The sequence below is a fragment of the Camelus bactrianus genome, chromosome 21 (genome assembly GCF_048773025.1).
Source record: "Camelus bactrianus isolate YW-2024 breed Bactrian camel chromosome 21, ASM4877302v1, whole genome shotgun sequence".
In the NCBI taxonomy this organism is placed as follows: domain Eukaryota; kingdom Metazoa; phylum Chordata; class Mammalia; order Artiodactyla; family Camelidae; genus Camelus; species Camelus bactrianus.
In genome coordinates, this window is record NC_133559.1 from 5,318,164 (window position 1) to 5,335,308 (window position 17,145).

Sequence of the window (17,145 nt, forward strand, 5' to 3'; positions counted from 1 at the left end):
GGGAAGTAACACCATATAGCTGTGTTTGCAGAGGGTGGATCTTCGGAAGATTTTATAAAATGTTCTTAACCTAAAAAGGATGTGTTGAGTGTTTTGTTTTATTTTGATGTACCATTAAGTAAGCTGTTTGATGTGTTAATGGGAATCATATACTAATCTTGACTCTTCTGTTTTCTAGGTGCCTTATGCCTCTGGCATGACCATGAAGAAAATAGGCCACCGAGGTGTTGATTCCTCGGGAGAGACAACATATAAAAAGGTGTGTTTGGGTGGAACCCTACCCTCTAACTCCAGAAAGGAGTTCTGTCCCTTTGATATTTTTCTCCACATTCTATCCCATTTCTTGGTATCTTAAACTGTTGCCATCGTGCAACTTGAAGTTTAGAATTTGCTTCACAAAGGGTGAATTATCTCCCATCTGTACGTGTGTTTACATGGGAATGTTCTTAATGGACAAATCTGGTGTTGGATGCTGTTTCACTGATCTGAAGAAACTGTGTTTCCTTGTTAGGTATAAACATGTAACAAGCCTCCAAGGCCATTCTTACCTAGCTTTAGGGAACCATGACTCTTGAAGTTTTTCTGTCTTTGTCTGGGGCTGGATGTATGTACATAAAGTGAAGGCTGGATCCCATTCAGCCTGGTGATACAGAGATAGACAACAGCTGAAGTGTTTTTCTTTATTTCTTCTTTGTGTATGTTTTGGCTTTTGGCTTTTTTTTAAGATTGTAATTTCAGTTGGTGAATAGGACTTAGAACACCTGATTTTGAGCTATAGATACCGAATGGATTGGAAAGATAGTAGTAGTAATAGCCAAGAAGAGAAAACTGAACTGGTGAAGGGAAAGCAGGAGAGAAGCATCCTTGGGTGATCTGATTCTTCAGTTCTGGACTAATTTGGAGATGCTTAGGTTTCCCAGGGGACAGCATTCAGCCTTTTATTTGGCATCTGTACCTTGCTTGGCCCACGTAAATTTTTCTTGTGTCTGTTCTCTGCCTTTATTGCATTATCTTGAGTAATAGAAGTGGACTGACTCAATTCGCAGTCAGGGACCTGACTCTTCCCGGGAATGGGCTCTGAGGCCCATGTCAATTCGACAGACATTTATTGAGTTCTTTTTATGTGCTAAACGTTGAAACAAACAAACAAAAACAGATGAGTTTCTAATCTATTTGGAAAGGTAATCACTTAAAAAATATTTATAATTTTAATGCCCAATTAAATTGTAAGTAGAAATACAAGTAATATCCAGTGAGGGTTGGAGTAAAGGAAATCACTTAGAGCAAAACTGTGCAATAGAACTTTCTACTGTGTTTGAAATGTGCTATATCTGTGTTATCCAGTGTGGTAGCCACTAACCATACCTGACTATGGCTAGTAAGACTGAAGAAGTGTATTTTAAATTAAATTAAAAAAACATTTTTAATGGAGGTACTGGGGATTGAACCCATGACCTCGTGAATGCAAAGCATGTACTATACCACTGAGCTATCCTTATTCCCCAATTTAATTTTGATTAACTTAAAATTAAATAGCCAAATGTGACTAGTAGCTACTATATTGAACAGCACGGATCCAGCTAATATGACATTTTTCCATGATATTGGAACCTTGGATTGTAAGAGTAGGGCTTTTATATTTTTGTTTTAACCGTAGTATGATAATTTTAAATCTAAATACTTCTCTCAGAAATAATTTGAGCCTTTCAGGCTTTCTTCTTCAGTTAGAAATTTTTTTTCTCTCTGTTTACAACACACCCAACAGGAATCTAGCTTCATTGTGACAAGGCACAAAATTTAGGGCCTTCCTATGAACATACACCCTACACGTGTCCCCCTGCACCTCCATTCCACATGGCTATTGGGCAGAACCAGTAGGACAGGGCTCAATGTTGGAAGAAAAGCCACAGTATTTAGTGGGGGAATTTTCTACTTAGAGCCTGTCTGGTCCATGCATGGGTCTGCCATGAGTCCTGTTATAGACATGAAGGCTTTGAACCTCTCTTCAAGGGAAAAAAGAGATTCCATATGCCATTCTGGAGTAGTGAAGTTTTTTAGAGGAGTCAAAATACTCTGTATGACATTATAACGATAGATATCTGTCATTGAACTTTTGTCCAAACTAAAGTGAACTGTGGACCTTGGTGATTATGATTTGTCAAAGTACGTTCATTCTTAGTTAAAAAAAAGAAAAAGTACCACTCTGGTAAATGAAAATAACAAGTATATATATGTATGGAGAGGAAGTATATGGGAAATTTCCGTACCTTCCTGTCAATTTTGTTGTAAACCTAAAACTGCTCAAAAAAACCCCAAAAACCACACACACACACAAGTCTTAAAAACAAGAAAACTCAGGGTAGACATTTTGGGCAAAACTTTGATTTCAGTTATATACATATGTATGTGTGTGTTTGTTGGATTGTGATGTAAAATGTATTTCTTAGGTCAAAAAGTTTGCAAGCCACTGTAGTTAAGTTATACTGGCAAATAAAAGCAAAAATTAACCTTCAAAAAAAAAAATAGAAAAAAGGAACTTTTTTGCCACCCTGTTGTCCTTGGAACACCATTCAGGCCCTGCCTTAGAGGAGTGAAGCTTCAGTAGCCATAGGAACATCAGTTAATTTTAGTTACATTCTATATCAGATGAATAAAATGTTTGGAGGGCCCCAGATACTCTAGGGGCAGTAACCCTTGGAGTGAGACCTAAGATTATTCTGTTAATACAATGTATCTTCCAAATATAGATAGGGTTAGGAGGGAACTCCTGCCTAGCCAGGGCTGGCTCAGACAGTCCCACCTTGGCTGGCTACTGTGTATCTTCATGCCCTTGTATTCTTTGCAGGCCTAACTGCCATGTGAAGCATTGAGATGGCGAGACTGGATCACCCCAGTTCAGTCTGAACTACTAGGAGAGCATTTGCTTTCCCGGGCTCCTGGTTCTTTTCTCCTGAGTTTTTATTGCTGTGATCAGATTTAATAATAGAAACTTGTTTCTCTGGTTTCTCAGACAACCTCATCAGCCCTAAAAGGTGCCATCCAGTTAGGCATTACTCACACTGTGGGGAGCCTGAGTACCAAACCAGAGCGGGATGTCCTCATGCAAGACTTCTATGTGGTAGAGAGTATCTTCTTTCCAAGGTAAGAGGTTAATGTTCAGGGGAATGTCCTGGGAAAATGAGGCTTTTTCATATCAACATCAGGGCCTTTTAGGGGTTCATGTCTAATTAAGGCATGCATCTAGTCCTAAACCTGATTTTAATCAGGGTGATGTGGGACTGCAGAATTTGGAGAGCAGATGCTGTCCTTTGGATGCTTCCATGAGCCTCTGGCCTGTGGACTGAGCCCTAAAAAACAATTCAATGCATTAAGTAGCAGGTAATATGATTCACTGTGCCCGTGTCTTAATTCCCACATTGTGCCTTTGTCCATTTATGTGCCTGACTCATCCAGTCCCTCTGGTTCTCTCAGGAGGGATATATTGACCTCCTTCTGGGTGACTGAGTGTCTTCCCAGCGTGTGGACTCCCTAGATGACAGGGATTGGTAAGTTATGGCTTCTTCTATTTAACCCCACAGTGAAGGGAGCAACCTGACCCCTGCTCATCACTACAATGATTTTCGGTTCAAGACCTATGCACCTGTTGCCTTCCGCTACTTTCGAGAGTTGTTTGGTATACGGCCTGATGATTACTTGGTAAGCGTCCGGATCCCAGGACCCTGGGACTCCAGTATCAGAGGGATGCTTCCAAAGGAAGACCCTCTCTGCACGCTCTTGCTCTAGTTTTTCTTTAGAATAGAACTGCGTCTGTAGTTGATTGCTGGTTGGGCACGCCCTGGTATCTCTGAACCTTTTGCTCTCTTCTCTCTGGGCCCCAGTACTCTCTCTGCAGTGAGCCACTGATTGAACTCTGCAACTCTGGGGCTAGTGGTTCCCTCTTCTACGTGTCCAGTGACGACGAATTCATCATTAAAACAGTCCAGCACAAAGAGGCAGAGTTTCTGCAGAAGCTGCTTCCAGGCTACTACATGGTGAGTGGAAGAGGAGCAGTGGCCGCCTGTGCTGTCCACTCTGCTCCTGGGCAAAGCGGAGGCGGCTGTCCTCGGGGGGCAAACGATGTCAGCACTTCTGTCTTAGGGACATAGCTCATTTTTGTGTGTTTGGCCCCATCTTTTTTGCCTCTCTGTGGCTAAAGGGTTTTTTTTTTTATCGCTTCTATTTTAAGTGTTATTTGGCTTAGACCCTCCTACGCAAAGGCAGGATTCAGTGACGTTTTTGTTTTCCATTCTTAGTCCAGCTTCTAGATTAGGGAATGAGGTTGGTTACTTCCCTTGATAGTTCTGTATTCATTCTTCTCTGACTGAGATCTTTTGGAGGTTCTGGAGAAGTTAGGGAACTCTCCTTTGCCTCCCTTAATACCTGCAAGAATATATTATACAGAAGGCTGAGGGTTAAGACTTCTTCAGTGCTGTCTTAAACCTCTCTGAAGGAGTATATTCATCATATGTATAACATTCTGACTGATGACTATATTGGAAGGTCAGTTGCTCAGCTTGGTGGTGATCTCATTACTGAGATAGATGCATTGGGAAATTTTGAACAAATACGTCGTGGGCTTATGGGCAGGTAGATTGTACCTGAATCCCCTGTAGCAGACAAAGGTAGGTGGCAGCTGTGGCCCTTGAGTTTCACTGAAAATAAACTAACTTGCTCTCCTACTTCTTTGTACTTTCTTGCCCTCAGAACCTCAACCAGAACCCTCGGACTTTGCTGCCTAAATTCTATGGACTGTACTGTGTGCAGGCAGGTGGTAAGAACATTCGGATTGTGGTGATGAACAATCTTCTACCACGGTCAGTCAAGATGCACATCAAATACGACCTCAAGGGCTCAACCTACAAACGGCGGGCTTCCCAGAAAGAGCGAGATAAGCCTCTCCCCACCCTTAAAGACCTAGACTTTTTACAAGACATCCCTGACGGGCTCTTTTTGGATGCTGACATGTACAATGCTCTGTGCAAGACCTTGCAGCGCGACTGTTTGGTGAGTTTGTCATATTTCCTTCTCTCTCAGGCACTAAAACAGCTTTGCTGTTCTTAGGCATCTAATCTGTGGGAGATGGGACTCCTTAGCTCCATGTCCCAGACTTCATTTAAAATAAATTTTACTTTAGATTCTTGCTATGCCTTTATATTTTTACTTTCTCCCTGTTTATTCTCCCCTACCTGTCTTCATTTTTTTTTTTTCCTACCTGTCCTGGGCCTCAAAATCACACATTCTCCTTATTTTCTTACCAGCACCATAATTCCTCAGTTTTTGGTCCTGACTGCCTAATTGAAATTTATATCTTGGAAGCTAAGTGCTGCTGAAGAAAATCACACAGCTGTGTGTACTGGTGTCTCTACAGATTTCTGATAGCCAGCCTGGACTCCCCTTGTTGTTCATTAGCCCCTCTGAGAGACTTCAGATGACTGGCACTCTCTTCGGACAGTTTTCTAACTCCCAGCCCCCGAGCCTTGTTTCTCAACAGACTACCTCAACTTTCTATCCTGTGCTGTCGCTTTGTGCTACCCCTATCTCCAATTTATAAATGGTTCTACATTAAGCATCCTTAATCTAATTTCTTCCCAACTTGGTGGCTCATTCCAGGTCAGTCTTTTTTGTGACCTAGATCCATTTCCCCCTCTTTCTTTAGGATCCTGCTTCACCTGCTTACTTCCTTTCCTTCCTCAGGCTTCAACCTCTACTGTTTTCTGTCTACATACAAACAAGTTTATCTCTTTTTTATTTTATGATTAGGAGGATTTTTTTCAATGTCTCCGTCTAATGATACCTCCATTTCTCCTTTTCCTTTCTCTTCTCCTGTTCCTGCCTCAGCCCACTGTGTCCTGGCTTTTGCTCTCACTGCTTCAGTTGAACTACTGTCTCTAATGACCACCTAGATGCCAAATACAGAGTACTTCTCAGTCCTTCCTTGAATTTTCTACAGTGTTTGACAGTTGATTATTTTCATTTCTTAACATCTTTTGGGTTTTTGACCTCTTTCTGTGCTTATTTTTCCACGTCCTTGATTTTTTTTTTCCAAACTGCTTTTGTCATCTTCTACTCAATCCATAATGTTGTCCATCCTTGCCTTCTTTGCTCACTGTGCATCTGCTTCCAGGATAATGCCTGTTTCAGGTGGACTCGTTTGGTTGTGAGACCTACAGACTTCGTGGAGCAGAGGGGTTTTTCAAACTAAACATAAGAATCAGTCTGGAGGAAAAAAAAAAAAGAATCAGTCCTTTACTCTCTTTATCCCTTACTCTACCCATCTACCAAAACACCCTTGGTTGAGCTGCACCACCAAAGTAAGGTACTACAACTGGTGGGAGCGCACTGGGTTGAGCACTGTAGGAGACAGCCCAGGCTCCTTAATATGACATCAGGCCTGTCATTGTCTTGTCCCTGCTCTTCTCTCTAATGTGCCAAACACGTACCCTTTGCATTTCATGGTCTAGCAACACCAAATTATACCTCCCTGCACATAGCCTGCTTTTCATGCATCCAGGCCTTGGCATTAGTCTTTCCTTCTTTTATATTTTCTCTCTAATCTATCCCTCATAAATTTATGTATACTTCCTTACCTCCTCTGTGCTTTTCCTCAATCATGTAGGCACTTCTATTGTTACACATATTAGACAGTATTGTATTTATTTTTATGTTTGTTTCCCTTCCTACATTATAATATCCTTGAGGACAGAAGCTCTCTTAATTATCTTTGTATCCCCAAAAGCAGGCAGAATGCCTACAAATGATGGGAATTCAGCAAATATTGAACTGAATTGAAGCTGGCCATTTAAGATCCTGCAACAGACCTGCTGTGTCACAAAGTGTGCTTTTACCAGCCCCTCCTTGTGGATTCTTCAGAGCACAAATATGTATTCTTTGTTCCATGAAGAGATACAAAGAAGGAATAAACAAAGAGGAGCCTGTGGGCTAGGCAGTGGCCTAATTTATATTTACTCCAGTGAAAGAAAATGAAGGGTATCAGTGAAGGGTGACCACAGGAGGTTAATATGCTGTTCTCCAGGGAGCAGGAAGAGCAAAGGCTAATCCTGTGGTTAACTCTGGAAGTTCATTATTGAGAAAAATTAGATCAGGAAAGCTGTGAGAGCCTAAAGACAGACTCTCAGACCTCCCAAGGCTCAGGTTGCGTTTCTTCTTTCTACTAGGTGCTGCAGAGCTTCAAGATAATGGACTATAGCCTCCTGGTGTCCATCCATAACATAGATCATGCGCAGCGAGAGCCTCTGGGCAATGAGTCACAGCATTCAGTTGACACTCGCAGACCGGCCCCACAAAAGGCTCTCTACTCCACAGCCATGGAATCTATTCAGGGCGAGGCTCGACGAGGTGGCACCGTGGAGACTGATGACCAGTGAGTGGACTCAGGGGCACCAGGAATGAGAGCATAAGCTCAGAGCATTTTCTCTTGAGGGAGGGATGCAGCTTTAGGGAAGAAGTAGCCTTGATTCAGCAGTTATGTCAACAACATTAATGCTTACAGACCTAAAAGGAAAGGAAGATGTGTTAACTTTGGGATTTGTACATCTGGGAAGGAGAACTATTCAGAAGGAAGAGACTGAAAAAAATGTGCATTAAGAGTCTTAGACACATGTCTGCAAATTATGTTAGAACTTCATCAAAAACAGTTTATTGTAGACTTCTTTATGGAAGGGCATCTTTCTTTTTTTTTTTTTGAGTGAAGGTAGACTTAGTCAGAGAGATACATTGAAAGGTAAGAGAAAGGCCACGAGGTGTGGGGGTTGGGTGCTCAGATTAAAAGTAGGTACACACCCCATAGACAGAATGTGGGCCGTCTCCGAAGAGGGAGAGAGAGGGGTGGCCGGCATCTTTCTTACCATCATGAATCAAGGAAATGTAGTTGCTGAAGCATTATAAATGTCTCTTAGATGGTTTCATGTTAGGGGGAGGGTATAGCTCAAGTGGTAGAGCACATGCTTAGCATGCATGAGGTCCTTGGTTCAATCCTTAGTAGCTCCATTTAAATAAATAAATAAATAAACCTAATTACTTCCCCCCTCTAAAAAAGTTTAAAAAATAAAATAGAACAGGGCTCAGCAAATGTTAGATGGTTTCATATTAAGGTATTCTTTACCATGACTCTCAAGAAGAATGCCTTAGTGTGCCTAAATTAAAATATGAAAGTACTAAGAAAATTTAGTTAATTGGGAGAGTGTTCCTAAAATTGCTGAGTAGGGGTGATTTTTAGATTCTGTCTGGTGGTGTTGGGGTGGGAGAGGCAGGCAAGTGAGATTTGGAGAAAAAGAGGTTATAATACGTACTCCAAAGTGGTTCTTGGGGTTAGGGGAAGGCTCTCCTTCTTCCCCAGTTTATGGAAGATTGGGACAGTTATGTTTAGGTTTCAGTTACTTGTCGTGATTTGATTAGAGGTTAGCCGAAGCCTCTGCCTGCTAGCCAAAAGGCTTTCCTACTCTTTCTCTTCCCCAGCATGGGTGGCATCCCAGCCCGGAATAGTAAAGGGGAGAGGCTGCTGCTTTATATTGGCATCATCGACATCCTGCAGTCTTACAGGTGAGGAGCTTATGGGCCCAGGGGCAGGGCGGCTGTAGCTGACTACTCACACTGCTCTCTCAGGTGGCTTTATCACCAGATCCTTCCTGAAATAAGAACAATGATTGCAGTCTGGCTGCTTGCCTCATTGGGTTTCAAATGGTGGTTATTTCCTTGATCTCGCCTGTCTCTTGGCTTCCTTACCCCACCACCTCCCCAAGCATAGCATATACCTCTGTGGAAAGCTGAGTCAGTCTTCGCAAGTCTGAGCTAGGTAAAATACCCCATCTGTCTGGCTCTTTGTGAAAAACCTGTGAGATGAGTCATACTCCACATTGGGATACAGTTGGAAACACGTTCCTTTTTTCCATGGAGGAAAAACAAGAGGGTCATTGTGTTCTGTGAAGAGTATTAGCCTGTGGCACTAAGAGGCAGTGAAGGGGTGGAGGGGGGAGAAACTTGAAGTGTTAGACCCCAGTTTTGTTCCTGTAAGTTTTCAGGTACTAACGAGGACTGGACAATACTTGATTTACTGATTTAGAGTTTTATCATCCAATTTTAAGTTTCCCCATTCAGGCTTGCCCATCTGTCCTTGCAGCTCTCCTTTTATAATAAATATTCTTGTCCCTGACTTGCCAGGGACATACTAACTACCCTTTTCCCACAGGGAGATAATTGATTCATCTAGAAACATCTCTGATCTCCATGCTGAATAAGCACTACAATGTCTGTTCCTTGGAAAGCCAGTCTAACAGTGGGAGTGCTTTCCCAGCTGCTGTTTTTAAGTTTTTCTGTTATGCTTGCCTTTTTAACTACCTGAACCAGAAAACAGTAAGGTCATTCATTTAAAACCTATGTGAATGCATGATACACATTGTTCTCGGCAGGTTTGTTAAGAAGTTGGAGCACTCTTGGAAAGCTTTGGTACATGATGGGGTGAGTAGCAGCCAACTAGACGCTCTCCCCTTTCTGCCTCCCTCCCTTCTGATTTGCCCCTGTTTCCTCTTATGGGTTATTTCATTTGTGGGTAAGGCCCCTGGACTAGAAGTCCTCTTGCTGGGCGCCCCTCCCTAACTCTGCAGCCGTCTCTTTTGCTCTGCAGGACACCGTATCGGTGCATCGCCCAGGCTTCTATGCTGAACGGTTCCAGCGCTTCATGTGCAATACAGTGTTCAAGAAGATCCCTTGTAAGTGGCTTCTGCCAGATGACCCCTAATGACCCCCTTACTTCAAGAGATGAGGGGCAGGACACCTCTGTCAGGGAACTGCCAAAGCCAGAGGCTTCTCCTGCTCTACCCACATCGTGTGAGAACTGCTGCCCATCCTTATGTCAGTCACTCTGTCTGTCCCAGTCGTTTCCAAGTTGCTGCTTTTCCTCCCCGGCAATCCCTACATATGTCATTGAGGTGAGGGGCATTTCTGAGAAATCGGCGGGATTGCAAAAATGTGTAGTTGTGGGTGTAGGATCCATGCTACAAGCTGAGATAGGCAAAGCCAGACATTTATGGACAGAGATAGGCAAGGATATTACCAGTGTTCAGTTTTTTTGTCCATGTCCCCAGTGCCAAGGAGTTCTCAGATTAGGATCAGAAGGTTGGAGAAGCATTTACTCATTTCTGCTTAGCAGGTGTTCTTGGTCTCTTCCCTCAACTTTCTCGGTTGGGAAGTGCCAGTGTTCTTCTTTCGAAACCTTCCATGCTGCTGCCACTGGCAGATTCCAGCTCCTCCTTCCCATCTCCTCATCACAGGCATCAGTCGTCCCTTGGTGAGGCAGAGAGGGTTTAGGCATGCCAGTCTTAAGAAACACGGGAAAGTCCTTTCAGTCTTTTCAAAGTGATACATAGGCAAGTGTAAAATACCATAGTGCTGTGAGGATGTAGAGTGAGAGGGTCATCTCTGTCTGGCTTAACTGGAGGATGCTATGAATGGACAAAGGAGTTACGGCCTAGGGGCATTTCATCAGGTGGAAGCAAAGTCGTCGAGGTTGTGTGTAGGAGGGGAGAGAGATGTACGTGTCTCTTTTCCTCTAGATTCTCTGCTGCTTTGCGAAGTGAACTGAGATGCCCCCTCTGAAGAGTAGCGCATAGAGCCCATCTCTGTTGACATTAACCCTTTTTCCTGCTTTGCAAAAGAACAGCTTGGGGTTTGTGCTGGGGACACTAGCGAGCCGTACCTATGTCTTGGTGATGGTTTCTGAGGTGGGTGCTAAGTAGGCTGTCTCTTTCCCTTTTGAAGTGAAGCCCTCTCCTTCCAAAAAGTTTCGGTCTGGCTCATCTTTCTCACGGCGAGCAGGCCCCAGCGGCAACTCCTGCGTAACTTACCAGCCATCGGTCTCTGGGGAACACAAGGCACAAGTGACAACAAAGGCGGAAGTGGAGCCAGGTCAGCGCCGGGGTTGGGGTCCCCATGTGATGGGGCACTCCCTCCCTTCCTTCTGAGCCCTTACCTTATCTGCCTAGGACCTCTTCTCCCCATTCCTGTCCAGGAAAAGCCAAGTTGCTACATTTTTTTCCCTATTATTTCCCCCACCCCATTTTCTCTTCTTTTTTATTTATTGATTTTCTTCCCCTTTTCTTTTTTCCAGGCGTCCACTTCGGTCGTCCTGATGTTTTACCTCAGACTCCACCTTTGGAGAAAATCAGTGAGGTCTCGACTGTCCCCGACCCCTATTCCTCACCTGCAGCTGGAGAGGCTTTGCAGGTGCTAACTGCAAGGTTGGTTCCTTGGCCTCTTTCTCCACTTAGTCTTCTCATCTCTCTGTTCAGGTCCTTGAGAACCTCTGCAATTCTGTTTTTTTCCAGAGATCGTTGTTGGTCTTTTTGCTCTTTACTAGAGTTTTGCATGTTCACCTTCCTAAGAGCTCATCTTTAGTGATTTGGAACTAAATATATCCAGAGGTGGATCGACATCTCTGCACTTTTAGGGGGTGGTGGGAAGCCTTTGTGTACAGACTTTTTCTGACATTTAGTCAGAATATCCCAGCTAACCCTTCATTTTCCTGGTGAGTAAAGTGAGAATTCTTAGATTAGGATTTAAGGCTGGAAAGATTCATAGGCAGTGAAGACAATGAACAGTCAGCCTTTCAAAAGGATCCAGTGTAAAGATTGTGATTTAATTTTGCTACTTGGTATGTTAATCATCTATTACATTATAATAAATTACCCCAAAACTTAAGTGACTTAAAATAACAAACATATATTGTAGTTTCTGTGAGTTAGAAATCCAGGTACAGCTTACCTGGGTTCTCTGGCTCAAGGTCTTTCATGAAGTGGTAGTCAAGCCGTTGGCCAGGGCTAGGTCCCACCTGAAGGCTTAACTGAGAGGCTTCACTTCTAAGCTCATACTTGTGGTTATTGATTCATTTCCTGGTGGGTTGCTGTACCGAGGGCCTTGGTTTCTTGCTGGCTATTGTCTGGGGCCTCCCTCAGGTCTTTGCCAAATGAGCCTCTCCGTAGGATAACTCAGAACATGGCAGCTGGCTTCTCTCAGAGTGAGCAAGTGAGAGTGCCTGCACCTAAGCAGAAGCCACAGTCTTTTTGTAACCACATCTCAGAATTGACATTCTGTCACCTGTACTGCATTCTGCTAAATCAGCCCCACAGTCAAGAGGAAGGGATTACCCAAGAGTGTGAATGTCAGGAAGCAGGGATCACTGTAGGCTTCTGAAACTAAGAGACAAGCTGTCTTTTCCCCACACACCCAGCATACATTGGTGAGACAAACATTAGACAACCACTTCACACATTCCTGTACAAAAAAGAGAGAGTGGGAGGCACGGGGGAGTCACTGACCGTAGCTAGTCTAAAATCCAGCAAATGTTGGAGTTTCTTTGATCAGATCTCAAAGCATGAGAATGATTCATGGCTCTTGGCTCTGCCTTGTGGACTCTTGGTTTTGCCTTCTGAGTCTTCCTTTTTCATGAAAGCTAGAATGTGTTTGCAGCTGAGTAGTTTTCTCAGCCTGCTTCTTGCCAGCAGAGTTTTGGGGATCCAGTGGTCTCTCTTCATTGTGTACTGTTTCTGTTCCTTTTAGTCCAAGCTGTAGTGTTTCTGGTCTTACAATACTTGCCAAGATTTTATGGGCCTCCTGTGAATCTCACTGGGATTCATTCTATTAGACAAAAACCATACCCACAAATACCTTCTTGATAAGCCCTGTGCTTCTTAGAGATCCTGTTAACGTGAGAGGATCTGAGAGACATACCCTTAGTCTTTTGAATGGCCTTTTGTATGAATGAATAGTATTTTCGGTTTTTAAAAATATGTTTTACAGTCATAGCTTTGGCTTCATCTGTAGACTACATTTTCCTGGCAGTGCCGTAGATTTTATCCATTTCTTAATTTTAGCATTATTTGGAGAGGTTTAGAATTTTCAAAACCCATCAAGTTGTGGCTTCTTTTTGTTTAGTAGTCTGTTTCTTAATTTACTGTTCTTCTCTCATATTTTACTATAAGCACTAAGAAGAAGCCTGGTGGCACCTTCAGCACTTGCTTTAGAAACCCTAACTAGATCACCAAGTTCCTTAGGCACATACTTTCCACATACCTGCATATGACGCTGTTGCTGAACTTTGTTCCACTGCGTTGCAGGGATCCTCTTTCTTCAATGTCCCATAAGATTTTTCTCACTTTCCTTTAAGCCCTCACTGGCAAACCTCTTAAAGTGCAAGATTCTATAGTATATTCAGGACACTTTTAAACTTGCACTAGAACCCTCATCAAGCCTGCTCCCCTCTTCCTTTCACATTTTAGATTTTTATTACAGCAACATTTTACTTGCAGGTACAAAAATCTATGTTATCTATTATTGTGTGACAAATTATTCTAAAATTTAGTAGCTAAAAACAACAAACATTATCTCAGATTTTATGTGGCTTAAGAATCTGGGTGTGTAGTAAGCTAGAAAGAGAAAAAAAATACCATATTCACTCATGTGGAATCTAAAAAAAAAGAGACAAACTTACTTACAAAACAGAAACAAGACTCACAGACATAGAAAACAAACTTACGGTTACCAAGGGGGCAAAAAGGTGGAAAGGGATAAATTGAGAGTTCGAGATTTGCAAATACTAACTAATATATATAAGATAGATAAACAAGTTCATGCTGTCTAGCACAGGGAACTGTACTCAATATCTTGTAGTAACTTAGGGTGAAAAAATATGAAAACAAAAAATGTGCATTCATGTATGACTAAAGCATTATGCTGTACAGCAGAAATTGACACATTACAAACTGACTATACTTCAGTAAAAATATATATATTTAAAAAAAGAATCTGGGTGTGACTTAGCTGGGTGCCTTTGGCTCAAAGTCGTAGGAGGTTACAGTCAAGCTGTTAACCCCTGAAGGCTTGCCCAGGGGAGGATGCGCTTCCATGCTTACTTGTGTGGTTGTTGGCAGGATTCATTCTCTTCTAGACTGTTGTTGGCTGCTGGCCTGTGTTACTCCCTACATTTCGTGTCACATGATCCTCTCCATAAGGCAGCTCACAGCAGGGCAGCTAGCTTCCTCACAGCCTCCAAGTGAAAGAGTGTGTGTCCAAGAGGAAGCTGTCGTCTTTTTGTAACCTAATCTCAAAAGTTGACTTTCCATCACCTGTGCTGCATTCTCTTCACTAAAAGAAAGTTACTAAACTCAAGAGGAGAAAATTACACTATGACATGACCAGGCGGCAGTGATCACTTGGGTGCCTACCACAGCTGGGGATTGAAGACGCGAGAAGAGGGTGTTGGGAAGTATTTCATAGAAGTCAAGAAACTAGATAGTTAAAAAAACGTGCTTCCAAATCTAATAGCTTTTAACCTCTTCTTTCTGAATCCTAAATTGATTCTGAATGAAACATGAAGAAGCAGTATGAGATTTGACTTGAGAGTCCTTTTTCTTTTTTATTTACTAATTCTTCTCTCTGCTTTTTTTTTTTTTGTTTGTTTCTTTCTTTCTCTTCTATTAGCTCAACCCTCTTGGAAAAGCCTGAAGTTACAGAGTCAGAGTTCATCCACGTGAGTGTCTGGAATGTGGGGGAGGTGTGCGACACTTTGAAGAGTATAGAGAGCATCACTGATGGAGTAGAGCAAGGGATTGATTGGCAAGGTTAGGGGACTGGGTGCCGCCTAAATATTAAAATTTTGTGTTTTTGGTGCCTTGTAACTTGGAAGTTGAGGGTGAACTAGAAGAAAACTTCTTAACTCTGCCAACTAGGTGGAAATTCACTTGAATTCCTTTCCTACCTCCTCACCTCATACTCCACATCCTTAACTTTTACACCCTTTTTCTTTTCAGTGAGCAGAAATCATCAGAAGACCTGGAACAAGATTCTGCCATCTCTGTGATCCCAAGATGTCAGCCCTTGACCCAGCAATGCTGATTTTTCTTTTTCTTGGTCATCAGAAAAGGGGTGTAATGGAGGCTAGGGGAGCTCTCTGTCTCCTTCCTGAAGAAGAACGTCTTCTACTTCCCCTTCCTCATGAATGGGCATTAGTGCCCCGGCTGGTTGAGAACAGCAGCATCCTCTCCACTCCTGAGCTGAGTGGCACAAGTTTCCAGCTGGCCAGCCTTGACTTCCACAACTGAGTTGTTTTTAAACCCCCATTCTTCCTGTTGGGAGTGCGATTGCTGGACTTGGTGGTTTTCTTCCCCATCATGTACCTTTTACCAGGAGCTGGACTCTTACTTTCCTCAGGACAGACTGGCTGGCACACTATCCCCACCTTAACTTTCTCTCTGGAAGAAGACCCCTGTAATCTTTGTAAAAGTTTTTTTGGGGTAAGGGTGTTTAACCACCTCCAGCCTTTTTTATTTTCCCCCTTGAAAAAGGAAAAGAAAAATAGCACACAGTTTCAAGCCAGACAGTTTCAGATCAAAACTGCACACGTGTCAAAGAGATGCCTGTTGATACGGTTCCCTCAGAAGAGCCCTGGTATTTGAGAAACGGAAGTGTGGTGCTTGCTCTCCCAGGAGCAGCTCAACTTTACCTCCTCCTCTCCTGATGAATTTCTTAAGGCTGAAGGAACGGAGAGAGTGGGACGGGGGGTAGTCTTTACCCCTCTTGTTAAGCAGAGGGGTAGTCACGGGGCTGAAAGAGCAGAACTCTTCCCTGGTGGGGCCTACTCACTGCCGGGCCGTAATGACTATTACTGTTTTGCCGTTTGAAATGTATTCTGCTTGTTTTTCTAAATATGAAGACTTATCAAGTGAATTTCAGATTCTTCTTCAAAGGAGATTTCTTCCTTGTTCTTACCACCACCTTTTCCAATAGTATCCTGCTATTCGTGGAGCTGAGGGGCAGCTCTGTGCACCTGTGTCTGTTTAACAGGTAGTCCATGACTCTGAGGCTAGAGAATATTCTCTTAAACTCACGGGGAGCCAGCAGATTCTTGCCTTAGTGAGGTCATTGCTGTGCCTCATGCCCTGCCGCCTCTCTTCATGCAGAGACCTTGGAACTGGGGGCTGTGTCATCCCTCTCCTCCCCGTCTCCAAGAGTCGTGGTTCTGTCTGATCCCCCTAGTCCTGTCAGGGGAAGAGGGGGGCCTGGCATCTCAGGCCAGTTGTTGAATCCCCATACCATCCCCTCTCCATCCCATCCTACCTTGATAGTAGGTTAACCCGTACCCCGACTAACTGTCTATATTAGACACCCCCAGCCAGTTTCTGGCTGCCTGTCTTTGCTGCCATGTTCTTTTTTACAAGAAGGAAAGAAACAATTCTTGCTATTTTTTTTCATAATTTACTATTTATGATGTATTTAAGTGTTTTATTCAGGACAGAGTTCTGTAGGGGGTGGGAGGGAATATTTGAGGGAGGCTGGGTCTTAGGGAAGGGGATGGGGAATCAACATTTTTATGAAGTGTCACTATTTGCCTCTACTTTGTATTGTTCGGAAATGGCAAATACAATATAAAAGTGATAAATATCTGGTTTTAATGTATTAAACTTTCATCAGTTATTTAGACCTCTTGTTTCTTCTTGGTTCTTTTTCATATACCATCTGCTCCACCCTCCTACCCCATCACCCAGGCTCAGTTTTGTTCACGTTGCCATGAACAAATGCATCCTTTCCAGTTTTCCTTAACTCCAGTTCTGTCTAACTCAGGCTAGGAGAAATGGCTTCATTCACCTTCCAGCCACCCCTTCCATCTTAACAACTGAAACTTCACAAGGAAAAACTATGAATGAATAGGAAGGAAATTAATGTAGTTCTGTTGCCTAGGTTGCAACCCACTTTAATTGAGGGATTTGGGGATCCAAAGCTCCAAATCTTACTCAGGTTTAGGAGGATAGGAGGGGTACAGTGGGAAAAACAAGCTTGAGATTGCTTGGTCCTAGGATTCCCTCCCTTTCTTTCCCTTGACCTGGCCCTAAGATGTCACTCTTAGGGAGGCATAAAGACTGCTTCCCTCAGCTCTGTGTTTCCCTCCGTGAGGTTGAGCTTAGGCTATTTTACTGAGATGGGAAACTAGACAAAAACTGAGGATTGCTCTAAGGTGTGTGGGTAGGGGAGCTTTGGAGAGAAGCAAGTTAATTTAATATTGCTCCTTTCCACACTGCTATTCCCTGTCTTGTTAAGGTC

The 17,145-nt window shown here is 43.1% G+C and overlaps 1 protein-coding gene and 1 pseudogene across 6 annotated transcripts in view; both read left to right on the top strand.

The window, feature by feature from the left end:
* Positions 1-16,808, top strand: part of PIP5K1A (phosphatidylinositol-4-phosphate 5-kinase type 1 alpha) — a 34,069-nt gene extending 17,261 nt beyond the window's left edge. For 2 of the 6 annotated variants that reach the window (XM_045519160.2, XM_045519162.2), the window contains 13 exons: positions 179-259; positions 3,011-3,141; positions 3,579-3,696; positions 3,879-4,031; positions 4,744-5,043; positions 7,215-7,420; positions 8,515-8,598; positions 9,465-9,513; positions 9,680-9,764; positions 10,813-10,959; positions 11,162-11,291; positions 14,530-14,669; positions 14,859-16,802. In XM_045519160.2, the coding sequence (XP_045375116.1) occupies positions 179-259; positions 3,011-3,141; positions 3,579-3,696; positions 3,879-4,031; positions 4,744-5,043; positions 7,215-7,420; positions 8,515-8,598; positions 9,465-9,513; positions 9,680-9,764; positions 10,813-10,959; positions 11,162-11,291; positions 14,530-14,669; positions 14,859-14,908 (1,674 nt within the window). In that variant the 3' untranslated portion in view covers positions 14,909-16,802. Of the gene's footprint in view, positions 1-178; positions 260-3,010; positions 3,142-3,578; positions 3,697-3,878; positions 4,032-4,743; positions 5,044-7,214; positions 7,421-8,514; positions 8,599-9,464; positions 9,514-9,679; positions 9,765-10,812; positions 10,960-11,161; positions 11,292-14,529; positions 14,670-14,858 lie in introns of all 6 variants that reach the window. The other 4 variants (XM_045519161.2, XM_010958437.3, XM_045519163.2 and 1 more) reach the window with 4 other exon arrangements.
* On the top strand, positions 1,709-1,831 carry LOC123617885 (small nucleolar RNA SNORA11; annotated as a pseudogene).
* Positions 16,809-17,145: the final 337 nt, after the last annotated feature.